The following is a 12,904-nucleotide window of genomic DNA, read 5'->3' as shown; positions in this document are numbered from 1 at the left end:
TATTGGTTAGCATCAGGTTTGTCCATAGATTTTCAATGAGAAAGGGTTCCCTCGCCAGCAGGTGTACAAGTCTGGATCCTGTTGTTTTGAGCATCCCTATTGCTTTCTTTATATAGGTCCCTTCACTCTTTCATGTGTCATTAGGTTTTTCAGTGTAAATTCTATGCCGAACAGTGCTTGCCTTCATTTCCCTTGACTCTTGTAACTGCCATCTGGTTTCGTGTAAGTTGTAAATAGCATTTTGCTCCATATGTTTTACTCCTGCTACCATCAGAGATCCAAAGAGTGTACTTCAGTCAACATTGTTAAAAGGTTTCTGTAAGTCTACAAATGCTATAAATGTAGGTATGCCTTTTCTTAACCTACCTACTAGATAAGTCATCGGGTCAGTATTGCCTCACATGGTTCTACACTTCTCCAGAATCCAAACTGATCTTCGCCAAAGTTGGCCTCTACCAGTTTTTCCATTCTTCTGTAAGGAATTTGTGTTAGTATTTTACAATGATGACTTATTAAACTGATAGTTTGGCAATATTCACTCCTGTCAACATCTGCTTTCTTTGCAATTCAAACTATTACATTCTTCTTGAAGTCTGAGTGCATTTTACCTGTATCATACATCTTGCATGCCAGATGGAAAAGTTCTGTCATGGCTGGCTCTCCCATGGCTATCAGTAGTTCTGATGGAATACTGTCTACTTCTGTGGCCTTGCTTCGACTTAGGTCTATCAAATTCTTCTCACTGTATCAAATCGATCATCTCATCCTTCTCTTCATCCTCTTCCAGTTCTATAATATTGCTTTCAAGTTCATCTCCCTTGTACAGACTCCAAATTACTTATGCTCTTATAGCTGAACTACAAGAGTTGAACTACAGTAGTTGTACATTTACAATATCAAAAATGTGATGCTGAGTTTTGGCATGTCATTATAGTTTATTTAATATTGATTTTAATTTGTTTTGTTTAATAATTTAGTTTGATCCTTAACTCAGAAACAGAATAACAACTTGGCAGCAGAATTGGGAAAAGTTGTCCAAATCCTAGCAGTGTTACAAGAAGTTAGAAGTTAGCTTTGGGGAAAAAATTCTTTTACTTATGAATGCCTGTACACAGTGACAATAATTTCATAGCTAGTAGCTTTTTGGACCATTCTACCAAGACAAAGGTCATATAACAGTAAGCAAAATTACCTGCATGAACAAACACACAGCTTAATGTGTAAATCCATTGTGTCAGATGGTTATGATAAAAATGCTTTCAACATTAGTTCTATTACAGCTTCAGTTTTGAAACACGATGTATGGTGCTAATACATGAAGTGTGTTTATGCCTTCATGAGGTATAGATATCATATATGAAGAGAAAAGGCTATAGTTTCATAGCCAAGAATATTCCAACAAGCAAGCATGGAAAACATATTTCATACACATGGCTTACCATGTGGTCTTCCTCAAAAACAATAAGTTGCACAGATCCACCAGCAAACTGTGGATCCTTGACAGTGTACCTCCCTTCCGCACTATCGTAGGCCAACTGTAGGCCTTGCTTCCGGAATGCTCTGAGAAGAAAGACTTCATCCTTCCTAGCTAGCTCCTCATTGCGGAGGCACATCTCTACATCAGACTCCCATGGCAGCGAGCGGGACAGTCTTATTTGGCCCCACAGTGCTCCGTAGCAAAGGAAGTGTGTCAGTCCCAAGGAAGAAAGAACTCTGTGTGTTCTGTAAAACAAATTACAATTTTTATTTTGTATTTTAAGTCCATAACTGTACAGTAAATAAGGACCAAGTTATGCATAATGCAATGTTTTTAAAAAAAGTTGATTCAACAACTAAACCTTTGTCTAGCAATAACATTAGTTACAATACAGCAGTTGTTTTGTGACAAGCAAAACTATGTCCCCCTAGATCGAGTGCGCCACCATCCCTACATCTGGGAAATAGAGAAATGGAAGTAGAAAGAGTATCCTTCAGTGTTGCTATACACTGAAGAGCCAAATGAACTGGTACACCTCCCTAATATTTTGTAGGGCCCCCAAAATCACACAGAAGTGCCGCAACACAATGTGGCATGGACTCGACTAATGTCTGACATCGTTCTGGAGAGAACTGACACCATGAATCCCAGGGCTGTCCATTAATCCATTATGGAGAGTTAGAACGGAAAAGATCTTTTTTTCACATTTCTGGATTTTTCTCTCCTTATAAAATTTGCAATTTTCCAAGTAAAATAATTATATATCACTTATAAACTCTCATGGAAAGTATTTTATTTTATTTTTTTTAAATATAATCTACACCAGTTGAAAATGTTAAAATTTTTACATGCATTACTTCAAGATCTAATAAAATCGGTAATTTTTTATATAGAAGGCTGTGGATTGCTGTGTTACACAAGTTAAATTACGTATTTGTATTGGTAGCACTGTCAAAAACAGTATCGTATCATTTCATAGTATGAACAGGCATTGTATGTCGAAGTGCTAATGTTTTTCTGAGGAAAAGTGACGAATAGATTGGTAAATCTCTCAAAAAGAAAAGTAAGACAGCAAAACGAAGTGTTTTTAAGAAATGTGAGTTTCACGGAAATAAGTTTTTGAATAAAGGGAAACACTGTGTTCAACATGTGGTGTGAGAAGTTACAGACAATGACATACAGGCAACCTCATCAGTATCTAGAGAAACACCCATTAGTGTTTCGAAGATTAAAATAAAATGTGATACACAGCTTTCTCTAGACGAAAGTGATGTAAATGGTAGGTTAGGTTATATTCTAATACATTTACATATACTAACAATGGTGTTAGGTGAATGAGTGTGTTATAAAATATGTGGAGGGCCAGTTTGTTTACATGTAGACAGCAAGGTGTCAAATGGACTAGCCAGGAAACTCATCATTAATTGTGCCAGTTGTAAATATACTCATTAATTTTGGAATTCTGATAAGTGTACAGATAATCATTTATTATAGTACGTTAGGTGGTTTTATGGACTGAGAGCCATTGGCAAAGGACACACTGCAGTACAAACAATGTATGCCGTGTATGAATATGCCACGCCCACCTTGTAAAATCGACAAGTATGCAGGATTTATTGGAGCTGCTGTGGAATCTGTTGCGTGTGAGTCAGAGAAGGGTGCATCAAACAAAGCTGTTGAAATAAATGATGATATGACTGACATACCAGTAGCTTTTGATGGCACTTGACCGAAGCGTAGCTACAGCTCTAAGAATTCTGTTGCTATGGTGACCAGTGTGGATACTGGAAAGGTAGTAGATTCCCAGATTTTAACCAAACATTGTTATAAGTGTAAGTCAGGGAATGAAGAAGGGCATATCTGTGACAGAAATTAAGAAGGGACAAGTGGTGGTATGGAGGCCTCTGCCGCTGTTGAAATTTTTAGTCGATCAGTCAACGAAAGGGGAGTGTATTACACTAAGTTCTTAGGTGATGGAGACTCAAAAGCATGTGACAGTATAGTAGCCACTCAGCCTTATGGTGAGAAGATTATCACAAAACTGGAATGTGTTGGCTGTGTCCAGAAGAGGATGGGCACCAGATTTGAGAAACAAGAAACTGTCTGATGGTAAAACCAGGCTGACAGACAAAATGATTGATGAACTACAGCAGTATTATGGGATGGCCATTAGAAACAATACAGAAGATATATTGAAAATGAAGCAGACAGATGGGCTTCCTTCTTCCACAGACCGTCAACTGATGAAAAACCAGTACACCACCTTTGCCCTCCTGGACCTGATTCATGGTGCAGTTACCGCAACACCCAGTACTCAGGCAGTTCATACAGCCATAAACATTCCATCCCAGCAGCAGTCATGGATATCATAAAACCTATTTACAGACAACTGGCAAATAATCCTGAATTACTGAAGAAGTGACTGTGTGGTCAGACTCAAAATCCCAATGAGTCGTTCAATAATCTTATATGGACTCGCTTACCAAAAAATGTTTTTGTTGGAATGAAGACACTAAAATGGGGAGTCAGTGATGCTGTTATTGCTTTTAATGATGGCAACCGGTAGGGTGAAAGTGCTACAGCATATGGGACGTAATCCTAGAGTAAACTGCATCAGAGAACTTGAATGAAGGGACAAGGTTCGCATTGATAAAGCAGAGTATGCAACACAGTTGGTCACTAAGGAGTCCAGAAAGAAGAAAAAACTTGGAAAAAGATCAAGAGAATGATATACAGTATGGTGCAGGGTGCTTCTGCGTGACAAAAAAATTAAAGATTAAGCATATATTAAGTGAGTTATTGTCTTTTGAAGCTTTAGAAGCTGTTCCTGAAAATTTACATTTTCTGTTGCATTTTTCCTTCAATCTCGGAAACCACTTTGAGCAGATTATTCAAATTTTCAGGGAGTAATAGCATACATATCCTGTGTCTACTGAACTAAAAGAAGAACATAATGTTATGTATAATAAAAATTATTTAGAATAACGTACAAAAAAGTACACAAAATTTTAAATGTGTAATTAAAAACTTGTATTTCTGAAAGCAGAGGCTGAAATGCAATTAGTGTAGTTCAGTAGATTCAGAACACACAGTTTAATGCCCTGTAAAAGTTTCATGTCAATGGCTATAGTGGTTCCTGAAATACAGGGAAGCCAAATCACTAAATTTAACATTTTCGGGATAGGGCGTTCCACCTCCCTTTAAGAGTACAAGGCGTGGAGATCTCTTCTCAACAAAAGGCTGCAAGGCATACCAGATATGCTCAATAGTGTTTTTGTCTGGGAAGTTTGGTAGCCAGCAGAAGAGTTTAAAGTCAGAAGAGTTGGTTGGTTTGTGGGATTGAAGGGACCAGACTGCTAGGGCCATCAGTCCCTTGTTCCAAACCTTCAAACACCCACAAAGAATAAAAACAAACAATGGAGACGACAAGAGACGACACAGGACAAGAAAGACTCAAACAGAGACCAGACAAAAGGAATTAAAATCACACAGAGTGTGACTGTGGTTGGCCGACCATAGAGACAAAAAAGGAAAAGCCAACCACCAAGAAACACACTAAAAAACTCAGTCTAAAATCGTAGGCCAAAGGCCAGACTCGACACAAAATAAAGACAAACACTTAGATCAAGTGATAAAAGCCCCCTGCACGAATAAAACGCAAAACTAAGCTTGTCATGGCAGTGTCATCTGTTAAAAGTGCAGGGAGCGTATCAGGCAGTGCAAACATCTGCCTGAGTGTAGTTAAAAGGGGACAGGCCAACAATAGGTGGACCACCATCAAAGCCGACCCGCACCGACATAGAGGCGGGTCCTCATGGCGCAGTAAATAGCTGTGTGTCAAGCGGGTGTGGCCAATGCGGAGCCGACAAAGGACAACTGAGTCCCTTCGAGGGGCTTGCATGGAGGACCGCCATACATTTGTCGTCTCCTTGATAGGACGGAGTTTGTTTGGTGTGGTCAGGTTGTGCCATTCAGTGTTCCAAAGTTCGAAAACTTTGCGGCATAAGATAGCTCGCAAATCAGTCTCCGGGAGGCCAATGTCCAGAGATGATTTACTGGTGGCCTGTTTGGCCAGGCGGTCAACATGTTCGTTGCCCAGTATCCCAACATGGCCTAGGGTCCACACAAAGACCACAAAGTGACCACGATGGGCAAGAGTATGAAGGGACTCCTGGACAGCCATCACCAGACAAGAGTGAGGGAAACACTGCTCGATAGCTCGTAAACCGCTCAGGGAGTCGCTACAGATAATGAAGGACTCACCTGAGCAGGAGCGGATACACTCTAGCGCACGAAATATGACGACCAGCTCAGCAGTGCAAACGCTGCAGCCAGCCGGCAATGAGTATTGTTCATAATGGTCCCCTTGAGTGAGAGCTTAACCGACACAACCAGCAACCATCGAACCGTCAGTATAAACAACGCCAGAGCCCTGATATGTGGCAAGGATGGAAACAAAGCGGTAGCGGAAGGCCTCAGGAGGGACCGAGTCCTTCGGGCCCTGTGCCAATTCAAGCCGAAGGCATGGGCAGGGCCCGGAAAGGAGGTGGAAGAGGGAAAACCCCAAGCCCGGAGAGAAGCTCTCTGACGCGGACCGCAATCATACAACCCTACCGGGGCCAACATTCTGGGAGATGGACGACCGTCTGAGGGAACAGGAGACGATAACTAGGATGCCCGGGCAAGTTATAAACATGTGTAGCATAAGTGGCCAGTAAACATTGGCGCCGTAACCGCAGTGGAGGGACGCTTGCCTCCACAAGTAAGCTGTTGACAGGGCTGGCAAGGAAAGTTCCAATGGCAAGTCGGATCCTGCTGTGAAGGATGAAGGACAGGGTCCAGCACCTGCAACGCAGAAGGGGTTGGTGAACCATAAGCCAGGCTCCAATAAACCAGACAGGACTGAATTAATGCCTGGTACAGCCGTAACAGGGTAGATCGGTCAGCTCCCCAGCTGGTGTGGCTCAAGCGTCGCAGAGCATTAAGATGCCGCCAACACATCTGTTTAAGCTGCCGAATATGAGGGAGCCCAACCGATGTGTCTCCACCAAAGCAAGAGGTTCGCCGTTAACATAAAGCCGTGGCTCAGAGTGAACTGTGCGTCGGCAGCAGAAATGCATAACACAGGTCTTGGCAGCCGAAAACTGGAAGCCATGCACTGCAGCCCAAGACTGCGCCTTGCGGATAGCGCCCTGCAGCTGACGTTCAGCAGCTACAATGCCAATGGAGCTATAGCAGAGGCAGAAGTCATCAGCATACAAGGACTCCGAGACAGACGTTCCCACCGCCGCAGCGAGCCCATTAATTGCAATTAAAAACACCCAGACACTTAAGACAGATCCTTGTGGTACCCCGTTCTCCTGAACTCAGGGGGAACTATGGGAGGCCACAACTTGCATGGGGAAGGTACGATGCGACAGAAAATTTCGTATGAAAATCTGCAGCGGACCCCAACCATGAAGCTTAGAGAGGATGTGATGATGTGATGTCGCCATGTCAAAAAAGACAGCGACGAGGTGCTGACGGCGGGCAAAGGCCGTACGGATGGCAGACTCCAGGCTCACCAGATTATCGGCGGTACAGCAGCTCTTACGGAACCCAACCTGAGACGGAGTCAGAAGGCCCCAAGACTTTAGCACCCAACTCAACTGCCAGCTCACCATGCGTTCGAGCAACTTGCAAAGAACGTTGGTGAGGCTAATGGGGCAGTAGCTGTCCACCTCCAGAGGGTTCTTTCCAGGTTTCAAAATGGGGATGACGATGATTTCCCGCCATTGCGACGGGAACTCACCCTCAACCCAGATACGGTTGTAAAGGTCGAGGAGGCGTCGCTCGCAGTCCACTGAGAGGTGTTTGAGCATCTGACAGTGGATGCGATCTGGCCCGGGAGATGTATCAGGGCAAGTGGCTAGGGCACTTTGGAATTCCCATTCACTGAATGGAACATTGTTGGATTCAGGATGGCACATGTGAAATGAAAGGCTCCGACGTTCCAACTGCTCTTTAATGGAGCGGAAGGCCAGTGGGTAATTTGCAGAAGCGGAACTCCGAGCAAAATGCTCTGCTAAGATGTTGGAAGTTGTGTCCAGGTCAGTACAAACTGCTCCATTCAGTGAAAGCTCAGGGACACTGACGGGGGTCCAATAGCCATAGAGTCGCTGAATCTTGGCCCATACCTGTGATGGAGAGGTACAGAGGCCAATGGTGGAGACATACCTTTCTCAGCACTCCTGCTTGTGTTGGCGAATGAGGCAGCGGGCCCGCGCACAGAGCCGTTTAAAGGCGATGAGGTGTTCTAATGAGGGATGCCGCTTGTGACGCTGGAGCGCCCGCCTGCGATCTCTAATCGCCTCAGCGATCTCAGGTGACCACCAAGGCACAGTGCTCCGCCGAGAGGACCCAGAAGAACAGGGAATAGCAGATTCTGTGGCAGTAATGCTGCCGGTGGTGGCGGAGTGAACCACTGCATCAATGGCGTCATTGGAAAGAGGCTCAATAGCGACAACATAGGAGAACAAGTCCCAGTCAGACTTATTCATAGCCCATCTGCAGGTGCGCCCAGAAGGGTGGCGCTGTGGCAGTGACAGAAATATTGGAAAGTGGTCACTACTGCACAAGTCATTGTGCACCCTCCATTGGACAGATGGTACGAGGCTAGGGCTGCAAATCGAAAGGTCAGTTGCTGAGTATGTGCCATGTGCCACACTGAAATGTGTGAAGGCACCATCATTTCAAAGGGAAAGGTTGAGCTGTGCCAATACATGCTCAACAGTGGCACCTCGGCCTGTTGCCACTGATCCACCCCACAGAGGGTCATGGGTGTTGAAGTCGCCGAGTAACAGAAAAGGGGGTGGCAATTGGGCTATCAGCGCAGCCAGGACATGCTGCGGGACATCACCATCCGGTGGAAGGTACAGACTGCAGACAGTAACAGCCTGTGGCATCCACACCCGAACAGCGACAGCCTCTAAAGGTGTTTGTAGAGGGACAGACTCACTATGAAGGAAGTGAAGGATGTAGATGCAGGTGCCACCAGATACCCCTTCATAAGCTGCCCGGTTCCTATAATAACCCCGATAGCCACGGAGGGCGGGGGTTCACATTGCCAGAAACCAAGTATCTTGAAGAGCAATGCAGAGGAAAGGGTGAAGGCTGAGAAGTTGTCGGAGCTCAGCAAGATGGTGGAAGAAACCGCTGCAGTTCTACTGGAGGATATTGTCCTTAGCTGAGAAAAGCGTGAAGGGACTGGGGAGGCAGATTACGCCACTGGGTCACCTGCTGCCATTGATTGAGTGCCTGTGCAAGTGCTATCCATGGTGTCTGAGGGACCGGCGAGATCGAGGTCCTCAGTGGACGCCAGGATCTCCACCTCACCCTCAGACGCAGAACTCAAATGGTGCAGTGGGGTGGGTGCCACCGCAGGTTCCTTGGCCTTAAAGGTCACCCTCTTGGGCTTCTCTCGCTGCACCTTGGGTTTCACCAGCTGGGAGGGCTTCGTCGATTCAGTCTCCGGGACAGAGGAGAATTGCGAAGCCCTACAACCAGCTGCTTGTGGGCACTTATGCCACTGTCGGGCGTCATCCTTCCCGCTTGTGGAAACCTGGGAAGGGAGGGACCCAAAGGACCCCTTGCGAGCGAGAGTAGCCGAAGAAGTTGGACGCTTCTCCAGCTTAGAAGCGGGGACAGACGTCCCCAATGGGTTGGGGGGGGGGGGGGGTTGCTTCTGAGGTAGGTGGCACAGGAGCAACTGGGTGGGTAGTGCCCCCCACAGGCAAGGGGCCATGTGGAGTTATACGGCTCGGCGATCCGACTGGAATTTGCTGAACTGATGGGGCTAGCATGGTTGTTGTAGCAGCGGCATATGAAGATGTCATTCTCACAGGATGTAGTCAGTCATATTTCCTCTTAGCCTCAGTATAGGTCAGTCGGTCCAGGGTCTTATATTCCATGATTTTTTGCTCTTTCTTTAAGATCCTGCAGTCTGGCGAGCAAGGCGAATGATGCTCTCCACAGTTGACACAGATGGGAGGTGGGGCACACGAAGTATTGGGATTTGATAGGCGTCCATAATCTCGACATGTGAGGCTGGAAGTACAGCGGGAAGACATATGGCCAAACTTCCAGCACTTGAAGCACTGCATCAGGGGAGGGATATAGGGCTTGACATCACACTGGTAGACCATCACCTTGACCTTCTCCGGTAATGTATCACCCTCGAAGCCAAAATGAAGGCACCGGTAGCAACCTGATTATCCTTCAGACCCCGATGAATGTGCCGGACAAAATGAACACCTCGACACTCTAAGTTGGTGCGCAGCTCGTCATCAGACTGCAAAAGTAAGTCCCTACGGAAAATAATACCCTGGACCATATGTAACTCTTATGTCGTGTGATGGTAATGTTAACATCCCCCAACTTGTCACAAGCACGTAACCTTTGTGACTGGGCAGAGGATGCCATATTTATCAAAACTGACCCAGAGCGCATTTTGGACAAGCCCTCCACCTCCCCAAACTTGTCCTCTAAATGCTCTACGAAGAACTGAGGCTTTGGGGACATGAAAGACTCCCCATCAGCTCTCGTACAAACTAGGAACCAGGGCGAATAACCGTCACTGCCATCCTGAGACTTATGCTCCTCCCACGGTGTGGCCAGGGAGGGGAATGTTTTCGGATCATATTTCTGAGCGTTAAATTGAGCCCAAGAACACTTAGAGACTGCTGGCAGCTGGCCACCAGCGAGAGATGATGTACCACGCTTCATTGCGGGTCATCCGCCCTGATGCCACCCACTCTGACCAAGGGCCCTCCCCACGGCACCACCCAGCCTCAGCAAGGGCCACCTGGCAGGATGGCCATTGCCGGGAGTCCCGATGCCCCAGGGAGATAGGCATCTACTCCTTGGCATACATGGGGAGTTAATGGCGCAGGCCTCACCAGAGCGATCCCTGTGTTGCAAGGGGGCTACAACCAACAGAGTACATGGCGGTCCCACCACAACGGACTGGCTACCGTGCTGGACATTAGGTGACAAGTAGTCCATGTTCGTCATCAGTGCAGAAAGCAGCACTGCACACTGCATGGCAGAAAATGCACGCAGGAAGGTACCCATGCCCAAGAGATGGAGAGCGGGCAGTACTGCAATGCAACTATCAATAAGCTGGCGAAAGGTCTTTGGAAGAATTTTGAGATATGGAGGTCAAACTCAACAGGGGACCATCACATAAAGGCCGAAACATTTGAGACTCCTTTTAGTTGCCTCTTACGACAGGCAGGAATACCTCGGGCCTATTCTTACCCCCGAACCTGCAGGGGGCTCAGAAGAGTATTCCTGGAGCCACTCTGTAGCAATTCTGGGTGTGTGGGGTGTCACATGGTCCTGCAGGAATTGCCCCAGTTCGTCAGAATGCACAATGGACATGAATGGATGCAGGTGATCAGACGGATCTTACATACGTGTCACCTGTCAGAGTCTTATCTAGACGAAACAGAGGTCCCATATCACTCCAACTGCACGCCACCCCACACCATTACAGAGCCTCAGCTTGAACATTCCCCTGCTGACATGCAGGGTCCATGGATTCATGAAGTTGTCTCCATACTCTTACAGTCCATCTGCTTGATACAATTTGAAAAGAGACTCATTTCCAGTCATGTTTCCAGTCATCAACAGTCCAGTGTCAGTGCTGATGGGCCCAGGCGAGGCATAATGCTTTGTGTTGTGCAGTCAGCTCCAAAAGCCCATATAGATGGCGTTTCGTTGAATAGTTCACATGCTGACTGTTATGGCTCAGCATCTGCAGCAATTTGCTGAAGGGCTGTACATCTGTCATGTTGAACAAACCTCTTCAGTCGTCTTAGGTCCCATTTCTGCAGGATCTTTTTCTGGCCGCAGTGATGTCGGAGATTTGATGTTTTATCAGAATCCTGATGTTCATGATAGACTCATGAAATGGTTGTACGGGTAAATCCCCACTTCTCGCTCTGTGAGAAGCATGCAGAGAAGACTGCCACAAGGTCGTGGTCTCGATAATTGTCTTCAGTTTGTTTGGGGGAATCAAGGCAGACCATTCTGATTTCCATACTTCCAGCAGTGTATGGCAAGGTCTGGTTCTGGGACCCCAATTTCCAGAATTGGAATCTTGGTGGCCAGCTTAACCAATGGGTCAGCTTGTTCATTTCCAAAAATCCAACATGACCGGGGTCCAAACGAAAATGACTGGTTGTCTAGCTAGAAGGAGATCAGAGACAAGATCCCGGATAGCCATATCCATTGGGTTAGGACAGTAGCACTGTTGTATAGCCTGAAGGTTGCTAAGGGTGCCATAACAGATTAGGATACTCTTGCCAGTGCAAGAATGAACATGGCTAACGACTAGTGTAATGGCCACAATTCAACAGTGAAGATACTGCAGACATCTGGTAAAGGGTTGAGTTCACTGCACCGTACACATGTACATGCCAAACCTATTTGTCTGTCGGCTGTTAAGCCATTGGTTAATACCACTTCTGAACCCGGATACATGTCAAGGATAACCAAGAACAGGTGGTGAAAAATAGTGGAGTCAATGGAATCTTTTGGACCAAAGGAGTCTTTGAGACAAATCCAAGGTCAGGGCACAAGCCATGTGGCAGATGTGATTTCTTCATGACCAGAGACGACAGTCGAGGTGGTTTCAGATTCGAGCAGAAACACTGGAGGTGCGCAGCAGTTGTAAACCCAGTTCTGGGTCGCTGTTATGGGAGGCGGAGCTCCCTTCCACGGAAAAGGACACAGTAGTTAGGATATTCAGGGAAGGCACAAATGCATATAGTGTAATGCAGCAGCTATTGTTGGTGCCTGTTAGGTAATGGAGGGACTCCAGCCTCAACTAGTAAGCTGTTCACAGGGTTAGTTTGAAAGGTTCCTATCCCAAGTCTGCTACTGCAATGATGAATAAGGTCCAGTATCCACAATGCTGAGGGTGATGCTGAACAATATGCAAGAATCTTATAATAAAGACGGGAAAGAATCAGGGCTTTGTGGAGCTACAAAAGGGTAGAGTGATCTGTTCCCCAGCTAGTGTTACTGAGGAAGCGAAGTATATTGAGGAGTTGCCAGCACTTTCGTTTAACTTGGCAAAGGTGGTGAAGCCATGTCAGCTAGGAATCTAAGACTTGTCCCAAAAAGCAAAACGTCAAATTACAAGAAGTAATTGATGGTTTAGGTAAAGCTCTAGGTGTGGGTGGGCAGTACGGCTGTGACAGAAGTGCATAACACGAATCTTGGCAGCCGAAAACCCAAAGCCATGGGTGAGAGCTCATGAATGCGCCTTTTGTACGGTGCCCTGTACGAGATGCTCAGTGCCCTGTAGGCGATGCTCAGCAACAACCATACGAATGAGCAACAACAAAATCAAAAACCATCAGCATATTCGGAGGGCGATAC

The 12,904-nt window shown here is 46.2% G+C and overlaps 1 protein-coding gene across 5 annotated transcripts in view; it reads right to left on the bottom strand.

Moving 5' to 3' along the window:
• The window catches only part of LOC126418863 (uncharacterized), a 61,893-nt gene that overhangs the window by 16,745 nt on the left and 32,244 nt on the right, over positions 1 to 12,904 (bottom strand). For all 5 annotated transcript variants that reach the window (XM_050085857.1, XM_050085856.1, XM_050085860.1 and 2 more), the window contains exon 3: positions 1,440 to 1,722. In XM_050085857.1, coding sequence (XP_049941814.1) covers positions 1,440 to 1,722 — 283 coding nt within the window. The remainder of the gene's footprint in view (positions 1 to 1,439; positions 1,723 to 12,904) is intronic.

Source organism: Schistocerca serialis, chromosome 9, assembly GCF_023864345.2.
Source record: "Schistocerca serialis cubense isolate TAMUIC-IGC-003099 chromosome 9, iqSchSeri2.2, whole genome shotgun sequence".
NCBI classification, from domain to species: Eukaryota; Metazoa; Arthropoda; class Insecta; order Orthoptera; family Acrididae; genus Schistocerca; species Schistocerca serialis.
Note: the sequence above shows the minus strand (reverse complement) of the source record. Positions and strands in the feature narration are given on the sequence as shown.